At 40.3% G+C, this 17,872-nt stretch overlaps 2 protein-coding genes across 2 annotated transcripts; both read right to left on the reverse strand.

Annotated features, from left to right (window-relative positions):
* Positions 1-9,036: 9,036 nt before the first annotated feature.
* LOC122004596 (pathogenesis-related thaumatin-like protein 3.5) lies at positions 9,037-9,924 on the reverse strand. Its single transcript, XM_042559461.1, has 2 exons — positions 9,876-9,924; positions 9,037-9,811 (listed from the first exon to the last, which is right to left on the reverse strand). The coding sequence occupies exons 1-2, from the start codon at positions 9,922-9,924 to the stop codon at positions 9,066-9,068; spliced, it is 795 nt and encodes a 264-aa protein (XP_042415395.1). The 3' UTR covers positions 9,037-9,065.
* Positions 9,925-10,762: 838 nt separating this feature from the next.
* Positions 10,763-11,476, reverse strand: LOC122004607 (agamous-like MADS-box protein AGL62). The gene has a single exon (XM_042559470.1). The coding sequence runs from the start codon at positions 11,474-11,476 to the stop codon at positions 10,763-10,765; it is 714 nt and encodes a 237-aa protein (XP_042415404.1).
* Between the last annotated feature and the right edge of the window lie 6,396 nt (positions 11,477-17,872).

The raw sequence follows: 17,872 nt of genomic DNA on the forward strand, positions 1-17,872 counted from the left end.
AGTGTCATCCCTATACAAGAAGGTATAAATGTTTCAATTAAAAATAAAAATCATATAATACGTTTTGAGTGTAGGGAACATGGGCACTATAAGAGCAAGTGTCCCAACTTGGCCAAGAAGAAGGGCCAAGTGGCACAAAAGGGCAAGGAGAAGCCCAAGGAGACCACCCCCGGTGTTGGAATGTATACTGAAAGCCTAAGCTTTGTAAACATTTATTATGAATGAAGAATCACATTTGGTCTAATTATCTACATTTGTTTGTAGTTGTTCATTTAATTTATATTGTAAATAACATAGTATGTGGTGTCACATACAGAAGATGATGTTATCAGTACCTTATAAATTATAAACAGTAGCTCACGACCAAAATGGAAAAGGAACAAACCATTAGAAGGTCGTAGTGTAATTACGTATTAATTTATCTTGACTATATAATTACACTAGTACACTCAGAGTGTATTGAGTAGGACCATTTGAGGTCATTTCTTTTATACTGACTTTATAAAGGAACAAAGACCTTAGTTATTATGGAAGTGTGTGCTCTTAATCCTAATATAATAACAAGCACATATATTTTATATTCATTTCTTTAATTTATCAATGGGTGAGATTTAGTTCGTTGAATCAATAAACCCGATAAGTTGGGAAATGGTATCACTTATAGTGTGTGTTGTTGATTATAGAAGGAAACTGTGTCCTAGAGATACTAGGTTGATAATGTCCTCAAGAGGAGCTCATAAAGATTGTCATGTTAAACCCTGCAGGTGGACTTAGTCCGACATGACGATAAGGTTGAGTGGTACTACTCTTGGACTTAGATATTAATTAAATGAGTTGTCAGTAACTCACTTAATTAGTGGACATTCGATATCTTAAACACAGGGAGACTAACACACTCATAATAAGAAGGAGCCCAAAATGTAATTTGGGATTGGTGCGGTAGTTCAATGATAGTTCTCTAGTGGAATGAATTATCATTGATAAAATTAAGTTGTGTGTTGGGGAACATGGGATGCTTAATTTTATCGGAGACCAAAACCAATTCCTCCTCTCGGTCCCTATCGTAGCCTCTTATTTATAGAGTACTATACCCACATATACCCACCTTCTATACCCACCTAAAGGGGGCCGGCCAAGCTAGCTTGGGAACCAAGCTAGGGCCGAGCTTGAGTTTAAGGTGGCGGCCCTAGCTTGAACCCAAGCTAGTAGGGCCGACCATAATTAATTAAAAAGAAAATTTAATTTTAATGTTTATTATTATGTGGAAGATTTAATTTAAAAGAGAATTAAAATTAAAATATCTCTCTTGTAAAAGATTTACAAAAGATTAAAGAAAGAGATTAGATCTCTTTCCTTATTTGTAGATTGGAGAGATGTTTTATTTTCTCTTTAAAATTATTCACATGTTAATAAAATTAAAATTATAGATATTTCCTTTTATTAACCATGAAGAGATTTTAAAGAGAAATTTTATTTTTTAAAATTTCCGGAAACAAATTAGGAAGTTTTAATTGTTGATTAAAACTTGTCCTCTTTTGTTTCCAATGATGTGGCCGGCCATCTCAAGTTAATTGGGAAATTTTGTTTTATTTTTCTCAATTAATTCATGTCAAGAAAAATTAAGGAAATTTTATTGTAATTAAATTTCCTAATTTGCCTAGGCCAAGGAATATAAAAGAAGGGGTAGGGGTGCCTTCATGAGATACAACCTCTATTATTTTCTCTCCCTCTTTTGTTCCTTGGTGTGGCCGGCCATCCTCTCCCTCTCTTCCTCTTGTGGTGGCCGAACATCTCTCCCTTCCTTGGAGCTCTTGTGGTGGCCGGATACTACTTGGAGAAGAAGAAGAAGGAGGAGAGAAAGCTAGCATCTCTTGGAGCTTGGTTAGTATTTTGGTTTTCTTCTTTGGTGAAGTTGTTCCTTTGTGGCCGAACCTTGCTTGGAGGAGAAGAAGGTGGTTGGTGGTTTCTCATCTCGGTAGATCGTTGCCCACACAACGTCCGAGGTTAGAAGAGGAATACGGTAGAAGATCAAGAGGTTTTTCTACAAGGTATAACTAGTAATTTTTATTTCCGCATCATGCTAGTTATTTATGGAAATAATACCAAATACAAGAGGCTTACGTTCTAGTATTTCGAATATGTTTTTTCGAAGTTGTGTTCTTTTGTTTCTTTCTTTTCCTTGTGATTTGATTGTTCTCTTTGGTTAACCTAAAGTTATTTTAGGAAATTAAATATTAGCTTTCTATTAAAGGTTTTGTCTAGTCGGTGGTGGTTGCTCCCATATCCAAGAAGGTCATGTGCCTCGCCACGTCAGTACTGGGAACCTTTTATGGAAATTAATATTTAATGGAATTAATAACTTAAGGAGACTTGGGTCGAACGTGTTAAGTTCCGCAGGAGATCCAAGTCAAAACCTAAAAGAACAAATAGATTAAGTTTTGGATCAAACGTGTTAAGTTCCGCAGGCGATCCAAAATTTAATTTAAAAGAACACATGGTAGCTAGGAAAAGGTTCAGACCTTTGTACAAAATTTTTGTACAGTGGAACCTATAGGTTTTCCGAGTAGCAACCAACACCCGGGACAAAGAAGAGCAAGGAGCACATTGTGTGCTTCTTGTGTCAACAAAAAGGGCATTACCGAAGTCAATGCCCCAAGGGGAAGAAGATGGTCAAGGCTCATGGAGGAAGCTCTAGTCAAGGGGGAGCCTCTAAGGTAAAGAAGAAGGTAACATTTATTGAGCCTACTCCTCTACATTATGGTAAAAAGCATGATAGTTCAAATTTATATCATTTTAATGCTATTTACCATGAAAATAGAAAGCATGATAGTGTTAAAGAAAAACATATAGCTTTTCATGCTAAAACTATTACACCTAAGGCTAGGATTGTAGGTAAAAATCTAGGCGTAAACTCTAAGGATTTTAGATACAAGCCTAGAAACAAAAATGCTCATGGGTCAAATACTAAGGACTTAGTGAGAGAAAATCAAGTCTTGAGGTCAAGACTTGATAAAATGGAAAAGACCCTAAAAAGGATGGAAAATATCCTATTAGGGCAAAATGAGCATAACCTAGGTCTAGGAGCACAAAGGTCATCTAATGGCCATAGAGGTTTGGGATACAAACCAAAGGCTAAGAAGGATGTGCCCTCTTACCATAGAGTTCCATATAGTTATGGAACAAACCCTAGGTCTAGTGGTCAAGCCAAAAATACTAGGGAAGTCATCCCTAAGAGTATTTTTGCAATAAATGTGACTAAGACTTCTAAGAAGTCTAAGAAAGTCACAAACAAGGTCACAAGGGAGGTTATCCCTAGAGTTGACCTAGAAAATGTGACCAAGGCTTCTAAGAAGCCCAACAAGGTCACTAGGAAGGTATCTAGGGAAGTTATCCCTAGTGAGTACCTAGAGCATCCAAGGAGCACCAATAGGTGTTGGGTTCCTAGGAGCATATTCTCTACCCCATAGATGGGTTAGAGAGTGTCAACTCCGATTAGAAGGGTAGTTAACCCAACTTTGAGGAAATTGACACTCAAGGAGCATTTTCAAGGTTTTTGTTAACCTTTGAAAATGAAATGGAATTATTGATTACTCCTTGAAAGAGTAAATGTGCCAAATTGGAGAAGTATTGATTTTATCTTAAATGGCACATCTTGGAAAATTAATAAGAACTATCAAGTTGGGTTTGTGGTATGTTCTTAGGCAATTTAAGGCAATCCGGACCTTAAATTTAAAAGTGCTACTCTTGAGGAAAAATGGAATATGCCAACATTTGAGGACATGTTTATTTTAATTGGCATAAATTAATCAAGGGAATAAGAAATGCAAACTTAGGCTTTGGCATTTTCTTGAAGCACTTTAGGGCAATCTAGGGTTTAAGTTTTAGGATTAGCTAAGATTAATGATACTTAGATAGGTAATCTAAGTATATTTTATTTATGCTAAACCATGCCATGATTGTTTGCTCATAATATGCCATGACATCATATTTTATCTTATTTGGATTTTGCATTCATGACTTATCATGAAAAATACAAAAATATCATGTCATGCCATACATACATCATGTAGTTATAGAAATCTTTCTTTTGAAAGCTATTTTATTTTGATGTATGCCATAACATAATCATGCATTAAGTTTAATTCCTTGTAATTAAGGACGAATGGCATTTAACGACACTTATTGACAAGTGACATCCTGGGTGGATGTCTAATATCTCTAAAATGCCTAGATAGATATACATGATCCCTAGAATAGGGCAAAACCAAATTTTACATTTCACAAAGACCTCTAAGGTGACTTGTATGTGTTTTAGTGCATATTATATACAAGTGAGATATTAGGATGATGAACAAAGCTCAAGATGTTGATTTAGTGTATTCCTTTGAGTTTTAAATTCATCAAAACACATAGTCATGTGTTTTCCCATCATTGGGAAAGCTAATGTACAAGTCATGTGCATTATGCCCAAGGAACATGATGGGATATTGGTTTTGAAAATGTTTTTAAAATGTTTTTGGAAAACCTTGGTGAAGGCTATCTTTTGATAGTAATCACCATTGAATAGTTAGACACAAACTTGAAGAAAAACACTAAAGTTTTTGCAAGTTTTCAAGTTTGTGTCAATATTTGAAAATATGATGTATTTTCATAGAAAGCTATTTTTCCATGATTAAGTATGCCCTAAATAATGTCTACACGAAATTTCATAATTTTTGGATTTTTGTAGAATTTTCTAGGGGTTTCTGAAGTTGACTGAAATGGAATTTCAGCAACTATCAGAGCTCCGATCGATCCATGGATCGATTGGAGTTCCTGAATCGATCCATGGATCGATTCCCGCGAGCAAAAGCTCGCTGGATCGATCAGCCGATCGATCCAGGGAGTCTGAATCGATCCGTGGATCGATTCAGAAAGGTTCAATCGATTGGAACCCAACTCCAATCGATCCAAGTTGCTGATTTTGGCTGGGAATGCCTGATTTCAGCATCTTTGAACCTATTTTAGTCTAGGTAACCATTCCAAACCCCTTAAATACATTTGTATACATACAAAGGGTGTTTTCATGTTGAAAACAAGGATGGATTGGTTAACGAAGACTAAGTAGAAGTTTAGGTTGAGGTTGTTTCAAATTTTGAATATTTGACCTCAAAACTTCTAAATTTGGGTTTCCTAATGTTTTAGGGATTCCAAGTCATTGTTGGTGCAATGACAGAAGTTACCACCATGTCTTTAGGGGGAGGGACTCTTTAAAGACATGAAAATTATTTTTCATGAACCTTGGAAGGTGGTTAACCTTCTGTTGTGAACTTGCTCAAGGTTGAGCATTTAAACTTGAAATGGGGAGTGGATATCCTCATTATTTCAAGTGGACACTCATGTGGTCGATAATGCTCAAGGTTGGGTAGTTGTCTACATTGAGGGAGAAGTTAAGGATAAATGAAGGGTATGGGACCTTCATTATCGTGTTGATCACAACGAGTGATGTTGTGAACAACGACGAGCAACTCTTCAGGGGGAGAGTCTTCAACAAATGGATTTGTTGAAGTGTGCCCAGAATTGGAGCATGGGTTGATGTGTGTCCAACGATGGGTTGATGTGTGCCAATAGGGGGAGAATGTATGGTTAAGCTTAGTCCTTCATTACCTATGGGAAGCTCATAGGGGGAGAATGAAAGGACTCATGAAAGGGAGTAAGTTAGGCTTTCATTACCTAGAGGGAGTTTGCCCTCTTAGGGGGAGAATGAAGAGCTTAATTTATGCTTTCATTACCTAGTGGCATGAAGAAGGAGGCTATGGGATTAGCCTAACTTACATATGGGATTGTAAGTGTTATTGTGGTATTGTCAAACATCAAAAAGGGGGAGATTGTTGGTGCAATATCCCTTAGGTCAAGGTTGACCTGGGTAACCAAGCTGAGTCTTGGTTTGAGTTTAGATGTTTGACAATAAGATATTGATTGAAGAAGAGTCAAGTAGGTCAAGGTTGTTGGATACTTGATGGAAGTCCTAAGCGGGATGTCGTGAAGAAAAGTCACGTGAGTGAAGCCAAGGAAGTCCGGTGAGTGAAGCCGCGGAAGGAATTCCTAGTGAGTGAAGCTAGGCAGATGGAAATCCTGGTGAGTGAAGCCAGGCAGAAGAAAAGTCCTGGTGAGTGAAGCCAGGCAGAAGAAAAGTCCTGGTGAGTGAAGCCAGGCAGATGAAAGTCCTAGTGAGTGAAGCTAGGCAGATGAAAACCCTAGTGAGTGAAGCCAGGTGAAAGTCCTAGTGAGTGAAGCTAGGCAGATGGAAATCCTGGTGAGTGAAGCCAGGTGAAAGTCCTAGTGAGTGAAGCTAGGCAGATGGAAAACCCTGGTGAGTGAAGTCAGGTGAAAGTCCTAATGAGTGAAGCTAGGCAGATGAAAGTCCTAGTGAGTGAAGCTAGGCAGATGAAAACCCTAGTGAGTGAAGCTAGGTGAAAGTCCTGGTGAGTGAAGCCAGGCAAGGGAAAATCCAGATGGATCAAGGATGATCGGACATCTGGTGCTGGGAAGTCCAAGTAGGTCAAAGGATTGACTGGATACTTGGCACAGAGAAAAGTCCAAGTAGGTCAAAGGGATTGACCGGATACTTGGCACAGAGAAAAGTCCAAGTAGGTCAAAGGGATTGACCGGACACTTGGTAAGGGAGTCCTAGCAGGTCAAGGGAGTGACTAGATGCTAGGCATGACATACCAACAGGTCAAGGTTGACCGAATGTTGGTTAGGGATGTTTGGGACTTGGTTTTGGACAAAAACCAAGTGCTGGATCGATCCGTGGATCGATCCAGGCTCTGGATCGATCAGTGGATCGATCCAGACCTGTCCCAGCGAACAGAAAGCTTCTGGATCGATCCGTGGATCGATCAGTGGATCGATCCAGAGGTCCCAATCGATCAGCGCTGGATCGATCCAGGCTCGTTCCAGAGCACAGAGGCGCTCTAGATCGATCCGTGGATCGATCCAAAGCCTCCCCGATCGATTGGGAACATTCGAATCGATCGGGATCCGACCGTTGACATCGTTTATAGCTGCAGGCGTTCGATGGCTGCGGTAGAATCTCTCCGATTCACTCCAGAGCTCTCGCCTACTCCTCCACAGCGCTCTCAAAGATCAGGTCGCCAGTTCTTGAAGGATCTTGGAAGCTTTCCAAGTCAAGAGGCGGATCAAAGGCAAGAAGAGAAGCTAGGGTTAGGGTTTTCTGTACTCATTGTAAGCTTTGCGCTTGTATTTTGTTTCCCTTTCCTTTCTTCTTGTACTGAGAGTCTTGTAGGGCTTCTCCGCCCTCGGTAGTTACCGAAAAGGAGTGTTTTCATAGTGGAGGGTGCGTGCGTGGTATGGATCCTTGGACTAGTCACCTCTTGTGAGGTGGATACCAAGTAAACCAACCGTGTTAGCGTTGTTGCATTTGTTTCTGTATTTTCCGCTGCATATTCTTGAAGAAACAAGCAACGCCAATCAACGCCGAGCACCGAGAGAACGCGACGAGCTATTCACCCCCCCCCCCTCTAGCTACTTTTGGTCCTAACAATGAGAAAGTATATGACACTCATATAACGATCCATGATACTTTCTCATGGCGGGTCATTCAGTATACATTCTCCAATGCATACCCATGTGTCAACTTGATATCTCTATATCCATGACTTGTGAGATCAAGTCATCGAGTTGACCTACATGCTAGTCTTATTGCATAACATTGTCCCTGAATGTTAATACTCGATTAGGAATGATTAAGAGTAGTGTTCCCTATATCATCTCACTATCGGTTCAACTAACCGATTGATATAGGTGAGAACCGTCTACTTAAGGACGCTATTATACTTAGTTTATTTGGCACCAATACAAGTAAGTATAATAACCAAAACACATGCCTTTATTTATATAAGAATATGATACAACAAGTCCATAATACAATCATCAAATGATTGGCTCTAGGGCTCTAACTAACAGAGATAGCAGACGACAAGGGCAGATCCGGACACGAGCTTAACATACAGATCGGAACATACAAGTCGAAGGCAACAGTATATGAAAACAGGGCAAGTCCAGATCCTGGATCGGTCAGGGGCTACAGGACAAATCAGCCGAGAAATCGCAACCGCTTGTCAGAGGGAATAATCAAGGTGTCAGGGAATATGCCGACAGTCGGGGCTCAATACACCTTTGGTTTTGCCGCCAGCCTATTAGGAAGAGCCACGTGTCAACCATCGCTAGACAAAGTCTGACAACCGACATTCCCTGACACCCGTCAGACTCAGGAATCTTCGTTGCAGTATAAAAAGGGATGTCTTGTCTCTTATGCAGGTACGCTCACTCGTCATTTCTCACTAGTCATTTACTTTTCGTCCTTTCTCTGCGATTTCTGGGGAAAAGCACCTGACTTGAGCGTCTGAGGGCCTGACCCAGGAACTTTTTCCCTGGTTCTTGGTCTCTAACGACCGAGGGGCTCGTCTGAGTGTGTGCAGAACAATAGCGTCATCGTCCTGATCATCTTTCTTCAGAGGCCGCCCGTACGAACCTTTCCAGGGGGGTATCCGGCGTATCCAGTACTTCAACGACTCTCCGTCAACCTTTCGTACAATAAGACCCGCCTTCATCCGACTCAGCTTTCGAACGGGATCATTTATCAAACTAAAAAATTGAATAAATAAGCTTAACCTATCATGGGCGTGAGGTTTAAGGTTTTTATTCAATTAAAACCGTAAAAATTAAATATGTTTTTTTTCTCTCGAAATTAATAATATGAGTAGAGCCAATCATTAATTGGCAATGAAGTTTGGGGGTTTGTAAAAGAGCTTTTTTTACTTGGGGGAGAGAATATCATATTTTTGGCATATTGAAATTTGAAAATTATAAAAAAAACTCATGATGCCCTAAGAAATCGCACTCAAGCTCAGGATATACCTTGCTGCTCGCTGGAAATTATGTTAGTCCTGTGAACTAACAGCAATTAAGTATTAAGCAATAAATGAGTTTTAATTTAATGTCATATATAATTATGTTTTTAAAGGTAGAAATATATATGTGTGTTTAGATCTCAGCTAAGGCTAGATGGCGTCGCCGGTTGCCGGGCAGAAGGTGATGACGTAGCCGACAGCGCCTGCAGTGCACGTGAACGTGCTGGTGGCGTCGTCGTAGGCATAGCTGTACGCTGCCGGACACGCCGACTTGAATAGCTGCGAGTATCGCGTTGGCCTGCAGGTCGCCGGCGATCCGTAGGTCCCGGTGCAGCAGTACTCCTGCGTCCCGAACGCGTCGCACGCGCTCCGGCACGCTACCGTCTCCCCTCCGGGTTCCGCTGCCACCCTCAGCTCCGCCGGGCACCGTGCGTTCAGGTCCTCCACGCACCCAGCGTACCGGCAGTTATCGCCCGCCGCCGAGGAGGGGCGGACACCGATGCCGATGTTGAATCCGTCGACCAGGCTCACGTCGTAGAAGTCCTTTCCGGTGCCGTTTCCGCCACCGCCGAGCGTGAACTCGGCGAGGCTGACCGGCGTGGCGCCGCCAACCGCGCAGTGGAAAGCGCCGCCGCAGTCGCCGGTGACGCAGATGCCGTTGGGAGGCGACGAGGAGGGGGAGACGAAGCGACAGCGGGTGCGGGCCCAGAAGCGTCCGGACCAGCCAGGCGGAGCAGAGAAGGCGGCGGTGGAACCGGTAGGAAGCTCAAAGCCGCCGCCGCCAAGTTGGGCTGCGCCGTTGCCGGACAATGTTCCCGGCCAAATGGTATACGGGCAACCGTTCTTGATGGTGAAGGTGGTCCCCGCACCTCCCGCCGGCGATAGCCATAACGCCCCTGGATCCAAACAATGATAGATCATACATTAATCAAAAAGAAAGGAAGTGAGATGCTTACTTACCCGAGGAGAGTAGCAAGAGCAACGGGAGGATGGGGAAGAAGAGCTCCATGAGAGATCGTATCGTACGAAAGGGATTGCTGCGGGGTGTATTCTTATCTAGCTTGTTTTCAGTTGTAGCTAGCTTTCTGTGCACGAATCTCAAAGCTATCTGTAGTTTTTTTTTTTTTTTTTTGCAGTGAAACACAGTACTAAATATAAATCTTACGTTATACGGTGCAATAGGAGAGAACGTTAACATCCCACTAAGTTTTAATTAATGATTTATATGATTTATTACGAAGTAATGGCAAATTGAATTGAATAATAATCGGCGGTTCGTATATTGAATGATGAAAAAAAAAATCATGATGAGAATGACAACACTTTACGTTTCTGACAGAATCCATGCGACCGGCATGAATAACCCCGACCACGCCATGGGCGAGGCCAGCGACGCCGCGCCTTTCGCTGTGAAATATGAGCCGTTACTTCTCTGGGCACTTGGGATCGGACGGTTGTGTGCTGCTTCCTTTCGTCAGATTTGTACACGTACTCCTCTTGGCCTCACGCGATGGCAGTGGCTCGGTCGCTGATGCATGCACGATGGGACAAAGTGTGTGTATGAGTGTGTTTGCATTTTAAATTGGATTAAAATTTTAAAACATTATTCTATTGCTAAATTATAAGTAATTATAATTTATCCACAAATTCCACCTCTTGCTAACTTAGAGGTAATGCTGGCATTATTTTGATGTCTAATTGACTAATTAACAGATATCGGAAGGACATTAACGTACCTTTTTCATTGCTCATGCAGTACTAAATACAAATCCGTACGAGTTCGATATACTCCATATAGTTGACTTTGGCGATGTTACTACATTTAACTACGAAATCGATCGCTATCGTTAGATTCTGGAGCTAAAGAAACCGTGCCCGTAGCCCCCGAACCCGCCGGCGTCGAGACCTGGATAATGCACGTCGGCGGCTTCTTTCTTCACTGCATGCACCCCCGCCGCCGCTCCGCCGCCACTGCCGAGCGGCGCCGCTGCCAGGAATTGCGGCTTGAACACGAAGCTCTCTTGCAGCAGCTGGTCCGCCCTCCTCGCCACGTCGCTCCTCAACTCAACTAGCCTACGCTCCAGCTCCTGCAGCTCCTCCATGCCGAGTCTCTCCACGTCCTCGTCGCCGTCCCAAATCCACCTTCCCGCCTCCCCCTCCTTCTCCTTCTTGATCTCTTTTTCGAGAGCGTCGCGCTTCTTCTTCTCGGCCTCCAACATGTCGTGCAGCTCCATGCATTTTCTGTTGAGCTCCCGCACGGCTGCCTCGCGGTGCGAATCGAGGCCTCCGCCTCCGCCGCACTCCGGGTGCTGCTGGCGTGGGTTTCCGACGAGAAAGCGGTCGACGACGGCCTCGACGGAGGGGTGGCCGAAGGAGAAGACCTTGCCGGCGGGGGAGAAGACGACGACACTAATCTCAGCGCCGCAAAGGATGGACAGCTCGCTGGCCTTCTTGAAGACTCCGCTTCGGCGCTTGGAGAAGCAAACCTGCCGCGCCTCCTCGTTCTGGATCCGTTTGATCTCGATCTTCTGCCGCCCCATGCTCTTCTTCCGCCTCACCATTTTAATCGAACACAGAGCAGATACACAGAAAGCAGAGACGTCTCGGTGGCGGCGCCGGCGGCGGTGCGCCCTACAATTGGCGAGGGAACGCGGTTCAATTTATACACGTACGGACCGGTGTAGTAATTATTTCCATGTAAATCAGAATTAATTGACGGTTCTTAGTTGGATATGTTTTATGAATATAAATTAAACGATCATAAATCGCCCTAAAGAAAGTTAAATTCTTTCCTATTAAAGTTTTATAGCTGTGAATTGTTCAGTTCATATATATTTTTTCCAACAAATTGGAACTCGCTCGTTTTTCCTTCCTCTTGCTACCTCCTCAGGTCTGATAATAATATTTAATTTATTGTTCCAATGGAAGATATTTAAAATCCTATCGAATTACAAAAGTTAAATAAACAAATCAAATCCCCAAATATGTCATAATTTGATTATGATCATGCCAATTTTAACCACAGTTATTGCTCTTCAATCGAATTGCTGTCCCCATATATGTTTGGATTTATCTCTGCCTCAATTATGAAATTACTACAATGCTAATATTTGTTCAATATGATTGGTTGCCTGTCTAATGCTTCCTAATTGATTCAAATATATATAATTGTTTCATTCACACATGATAAAGGTGTTTATATAAATAACCTTTACAATAAATTTAATGCCCTCTGTAATAATATTTTATAGTATGTATTAAAATAATTTAATTCTAGATATAATACAAATTAACAGTAAGAAATTTTAGTGATACATAACATATAATTTAATAAAACATAAAATAATTTAATAGCATTTAAAATACATACAATGAGCATTTAAAATATAATTAAATATTATACATAATATATAATAATAATAATAATATTTTTCAATTCTTATCTAATGTATTCGGGCAAAAGTTAAAAAAAAAAGTTAAAAGGGTGCATCTTTGTTTTTTTATCTGGTAGTAAATATGAGATAGTAATTGTTATTGATCTCGTATGTATTATATAGTTATAGTCATTATAATTTTATAACTTTTATAACTATAGAGTTGTAGTAACATAATTTTATAGTGTTACAACTACATAATTGTGGTCACTACTACAATATAATATTAATCAGTATTAATCAGAAAATATTCATATTTTAAAATAAAAATATTAAGATGAGATAAAATACTATTTTAATAATAAATGAAAAAAGAATAAATAATTTTTAAAGAGTTCAATAAAAAACGGGTCATCTTTTCTTTTTTTGCCCAATGTATTTTAAAAATGCATTAAACAAAAACAACTTTTCATATTTTCATAATTTAAAGACTGCATCAATCTTATCTCATTAATTCATTATTCTGAGAGTTTTATAATCTTAAGATCCTTAATTTAAGAAAGAAAATGACTGAACTCATTAAAAAAAATAATATTACCAACGGAAAATTATATCATAATTCTATAGATGGAGACATTTACTAGCAAAATTATGATGAAAAATAATATGTCAATGTAAAATTCGATGAAAAAATATTTTCCGACGGATTTAAGCATTTCGTCAATAGTATTACTGACGGAATAACTAATTCTATTTGTAGTATTAACAATGAAATTATCAGTAATCTTAACTTAATCATTCCTAATTCCATTTAAGTATTATCGACGGAATTAGTATTCCGCCAGTATTTTCCGATGGAATTAGCATTCCGTCGGTAATACCTAAATGAGAATACTGACAAGATACCTAATTTTGTCGGTATTTGCCAACGGATAAAAGAATTCCGCCAGAAAATATCGATCGATATTTTTCGACGGAATTAGACATTTCGTCGGTATTCCGACGGAAATAAACAAAATTCACAGATTGCCTTCCTTTTTAGGCCATAATTTGTATATAATTTTCATACATAAAAAATCATCACAAATGATGACATTTCATACATACAAATGAAGAGTTCACAATCCACAATTACATCACCTTCATGCATCCATACATTTCACTATCCAAATAATATCTAAAATAACACTAGAAAACCCATACCCATAATAGAAATATTCTTACATACAAACTAAAAAAAATTACACTATCCATTCATAATTCAAATAGTACATTAATATTTAAAATTACAATAAAAAAATCCTTATATATATATATATGCTACGAATGCTCGCATCTAAGTCATATGAGCATCATGATCCTGTTTTTGCTTCCGATCATCCTCTACTCGTTGCTGCTCAGCTGCCATCCACTCATTCATCCTCTGATCCATTGAGATAATTTGAGTACGCAATTCTTCATTTTCCCGTCTTAAAGATTGCATCTCAGTAGAAGAAGAGAAAGAGGAAGAGGAATCATCACGATCCCTAGGAGTCCTTAAACGATCAAATACGATCGACTTTAGCTTGGGAGCCAAGATCGTAGAGGGTGGAGTTTTTTGCCCGTCCATCGATAACATTATAATAAATATCATTTAGTGCCTTAGCGGATAGAGACTGTGACTCCCCCTTGCTAGTGGCTGAGATGTCTGAGTCACTCTATCTGTCATTTGATCCTGTGTGAAAAAAATATAATAATTACAAAAGTTAATAAAGATAGAAAGTTAAATGTAATAAGTAAATAATCTTATGTCTATTGTGTTGGAGGATCGGTGGCCGCTTGAAGGGGGGTTGGATAGCTAGGCCACCCCCAAATCGATTTCTTCTATACAATACGTTAGTTTGCGCAAGCGGAAATATAGAAACTACAACAATGAAACACAAACGAGAATACAAATGCTAACACGCTCGATGTAACGTGGTTCGGAGATTGCTTGCTCCTACTCCACGACGTGTCCTTGAGGTGGACGAGCCCTTGATCCTTTGGTGGATCAGTCCCCGGCAATCTCCGGCTAAAGCTTCTCCTTCTCGGTGGAGCAAACCTCTCACAAGAGCACTCTTCCTCTTTACAAGATGGAGTTAGAATTAGGAGGAAGAGAATTGTCTTTGGAGCTTTGGGCACAGAATCAGAAGGTTTACAATGAGTATCAGTAACCCCTTCAATGCCCCAAAGCTCCCCTTAAGTAAGAGGAAAGAGTTGATCACCAATCAACTCAAACCCTGACACCAGTCGACTGGTCCATGCACCAGTCGACTGGTGCTAGCCGTTAGGCAACGCCAACGGCTCTCTTTAGAGCCCGTTTTCTGCCAACGGTCATGTACCAGTCGACTGGTCCCCTTAGTCGACAAGCACAGAATGCTGTGAATTTGGATCAGTCGACTGGTCCCATGACCAGTCGACTGGTCCCAGTACATTCACTCCTCTCATCCTTTCCGGAGTCGCCTTTGAAGTCCTCTTCCTCGGCCTTCGTCCCTCAGATGCACCCGAGCCCGCGGCTCCTCTCCGTGCCATCCTTCACGCTGCCTTGAAGTCCACTTCCTTCGGCTCCACTCCATTGCTCCTCGTCCGCGCGGTCCCTCGGATGTCTTCCACACCATCCTTCACCGACTCAACGATCCGAGCCCTTGGATGAGCTTCCCGAACTTGGTCACACCAAGTCCTTATGTGTTCCACCAAGTCCTGCATGACTCAAACACATATCAAATACATATGAAAGCCTAACTTAAACTCTTTGACACACACATCAAAACCTAGGTCGATTGCACCAACAATCTCCCCCTTTTTGATGTGTGGCAATATGTTTAAGTTAGGCACCAATAACAACTTTGAAAAGTACAGGCAATATGTAAATATGAAGCATAAAACCCAAGCTCCCCCTTAACACATGCTCTTAATCTTAATTTTCAAAGATTTGCACCCAAGTAGATTTCTAACTTAAACCTACCCATTTCTCCCCCTTTGACACCATCAAAAATATTGTACCAGATACGTACACATACTATGGTATCAGTTCCAACCAACTTTGACCCAAAAATTTGATTTTAAATACCAACCGAATGCTGAAAGGCTGGTACCAGTCGACTGGCGCAAACTGAATATCAATTTCAGCCTACGGCAGCCAACTTCAGAAATCCATAAAAAATTCTAGAAAATTTGAAAAATCATGAATTTTTGAACATATATTTCTTATAATGTTCTTTAACTAAGAAAAATATGTTTTCATGAAAAGTCAACCTATTTTCAAAATTTTGACCAAGTTTCAAAAATATCGAAAACATTCAAGTTTGTATCAATTTCAAGCTCAATTTTGCAATCATATGTTTTAAAATAGCTAGACCACAGTAAATAAAACATAGAATTGTTTTCAAAACATTTGAAATGTCCAACTATGATCTATGGGCAAGATGTCCATTAATTAAACATTTGCTTTCCCCATAGTTGGTCTATGATCACTAAACATTGATACACTTCATAACTCATCAAAATGCCATAAGCATAAGTGAATTACTTGTCTCATCCTAATATCTCACATTCATGGTTAGAAAATAATACAAATCATTGTGAGATAAAGGTAACCTCTATTTAGCCCTCTTGATCATAAATCTCTATCAAGGCTAAGTCCTCCCCCTTAAGGTCTCAAGTCAACCATATAGGAAAATTTTGAATTATTGACTTCCATGGTTGACTTGTCATAGAATCCTCTAACCCTTGAGGATTGATTTTGGCACCCAATAGAAATTCTTTCTAATTGGGTTGACCAAGTACTCTTTGGGGATCCATTTCCTATCTATGGTCTTTGTTTTTGATTGCCCCCTAGCAAGTAAACAATGGTAGGTCTTTTCATTATTTTGTTCGTTGTATCCTATCCCATTTTTCTTAAAACTTGCCCTTTGGCTCCCAATGATCATATTTAGGGTTTTAGAGCCAATTTCAAATTTTCTAAGGGCATTGGTAAGGTATTCTACCTTTTCCCTTAATTTCCTATTTTCCTCTTCTAAACATGAATCATTTGAACTTGTAGAGGAAGCATGCAAATCATCATCCCTAATAGGCATGGATTCTAATTTTTCTTTAAGCATGCAAATGTCATGTTTCAAAGACTTGTTTTTCCTTTTTGCCTTGAACAAGTCATCATTTGTGCTTGAAATAATTTTAACTAAGATATGGGGAGGAAGATTATGTACCTCACTTACCGAGAAGTCCGAATCCGAAGTTTGACCTCCCCCTTCACTTGAGCTCCCCTCTTCATTTTCACTTGAGCTCCTTCCTTCTTCTTGCTCGGATGAGGTGGAGGCTACATCATCAATTCCCATTAGAGCAAAATTGACTACATGGTGCTCCTCTTCCTCCGATGATGATGATGGATCATCCCATGTTGCTTTTAGGTTATGAGCCTTCTTCCCTTTTTCTTTTGTCTTCTTCTCCTCCTTCTTCTTCCCTTCCTTCTTCTTCAAGAGAGGACAATCATCTCTTATGTGTCCCTCTCCTTGGCAATTATAGCAAATGATCTTCCTTGTCCTACTTTTGCTTCTTGAACTTTTCCTAGCACGAGATTTGTTAGAAGAAAAGGATTTAAATGCCTTTCTCATTTTCCTTACCATATATGCCTCTTGATCGCTATCCATTGAGGCACTTGATTCTTCGGAGTCGGAAGATGATGGTGATGAAGATTTCTTCTTCTTTCCCTTTCCCTTGTTTGCCACAAGGGCTACTCCTCTTGATTTATGAGCTTCTCCATCTAATCCTTCAACTCTTGTTTCGTGAAGCTCCATTGTTGAGAAGAGTTCATCTAGAGAGGATTTCTCTAGGTCCTTTGATATGTAGTATGAATCTACAATGGAGCTCCAAGTTGTGGTTCTTGGGAAAGCATTTAGGGCTTTTGTCATCATGTCTCGATTTGAGAGTGTCTCACCTACACTTGTTAGTCCATTAATAATTTCTTTAATTCTAGAATGTAAAGTTGATACCTTTTCTCCTTTCTCAAGTTTGATATTGTTGAGTTGAGTTCGAAGGAGGTCTCTTCTTGCCAATTTTGCTTCCGATGTCCCTTCATGAAGCTCCACTAGCTTTTCCCATAATTCCTTGGCGCTTGAGTAGCTTCCAACCCTTGTTATTTCTTGTTGGGGAAGAACATTATGTAGATGATGGATTGCCTTGGCATTTGCTAGATGCTCTTCTTTTTGCCTTTTGGTCTATCTTGTTATGTCGATTGTCTCATTGTGTTCATCCTTGGGCTCTTCAAAACCACTCCTCATGATTAGCATAATGTCAAAATCGGTATTAAAGAATACCTCCATTCTCCTCTTCCACCAAGAGAAGTCTCCTTCGAATTTGGGTGGATGAATGTTTGAGCCGGCCATTTGATGATGTTGTTCTTCTTGGCGATTAGTCCGTTGAAGAGCTTCCTTGCTCTGATACCAATTGTTGGAGGATCGGTGGCCGCTTGAAGGGGGGTTGGATAGCTAGGCCACCCCCAAATCGATTTCTTCTATACAATACGTTAGTTTGCGCAAGCGGAAATATAGAAACTACAACAATGAAACA

Source organism: Zingiber officinale, chromosome 1A, assembly GCF_018446385.1.
Source record: "Zingiber officinale cultivar Zhangliang chromosome 1A, Zo_v1.1, whole genome shotgun sequence".
NCBI lineage: Eukaryota > Viridiplantae > Streptophyta > Magnoliopsida > Zingiberales > Zingiberaceae > Zingiber > Zingiber officinale.

Excerpts from the sequence above, each read along its gene's own strand:
- LOC122004607 (XM_042559470.1), bottom strand. The coding sequence starts at position 11,476 with ATGGTGAGGCGGAAGAAGAGCATGGGGCGGCAGAAGATCGAGATCAAA.
- LOC122004596 (XM_042559461.1), bottom strand. The coding sequence starts at position 9,924 with ATGGAGCTCTTCTTCCCCATCCTCCCGTTGCTCTTGCTACTCTCCTCG. Across the intron at positions 9,812-9,875 it reads GCTCTTGCTACTCTCCTCGG|GGGCGTTATGGCTATCGCCG; the intron begins GTAAGTAAGCAT and ends GTTTGGATCCAG.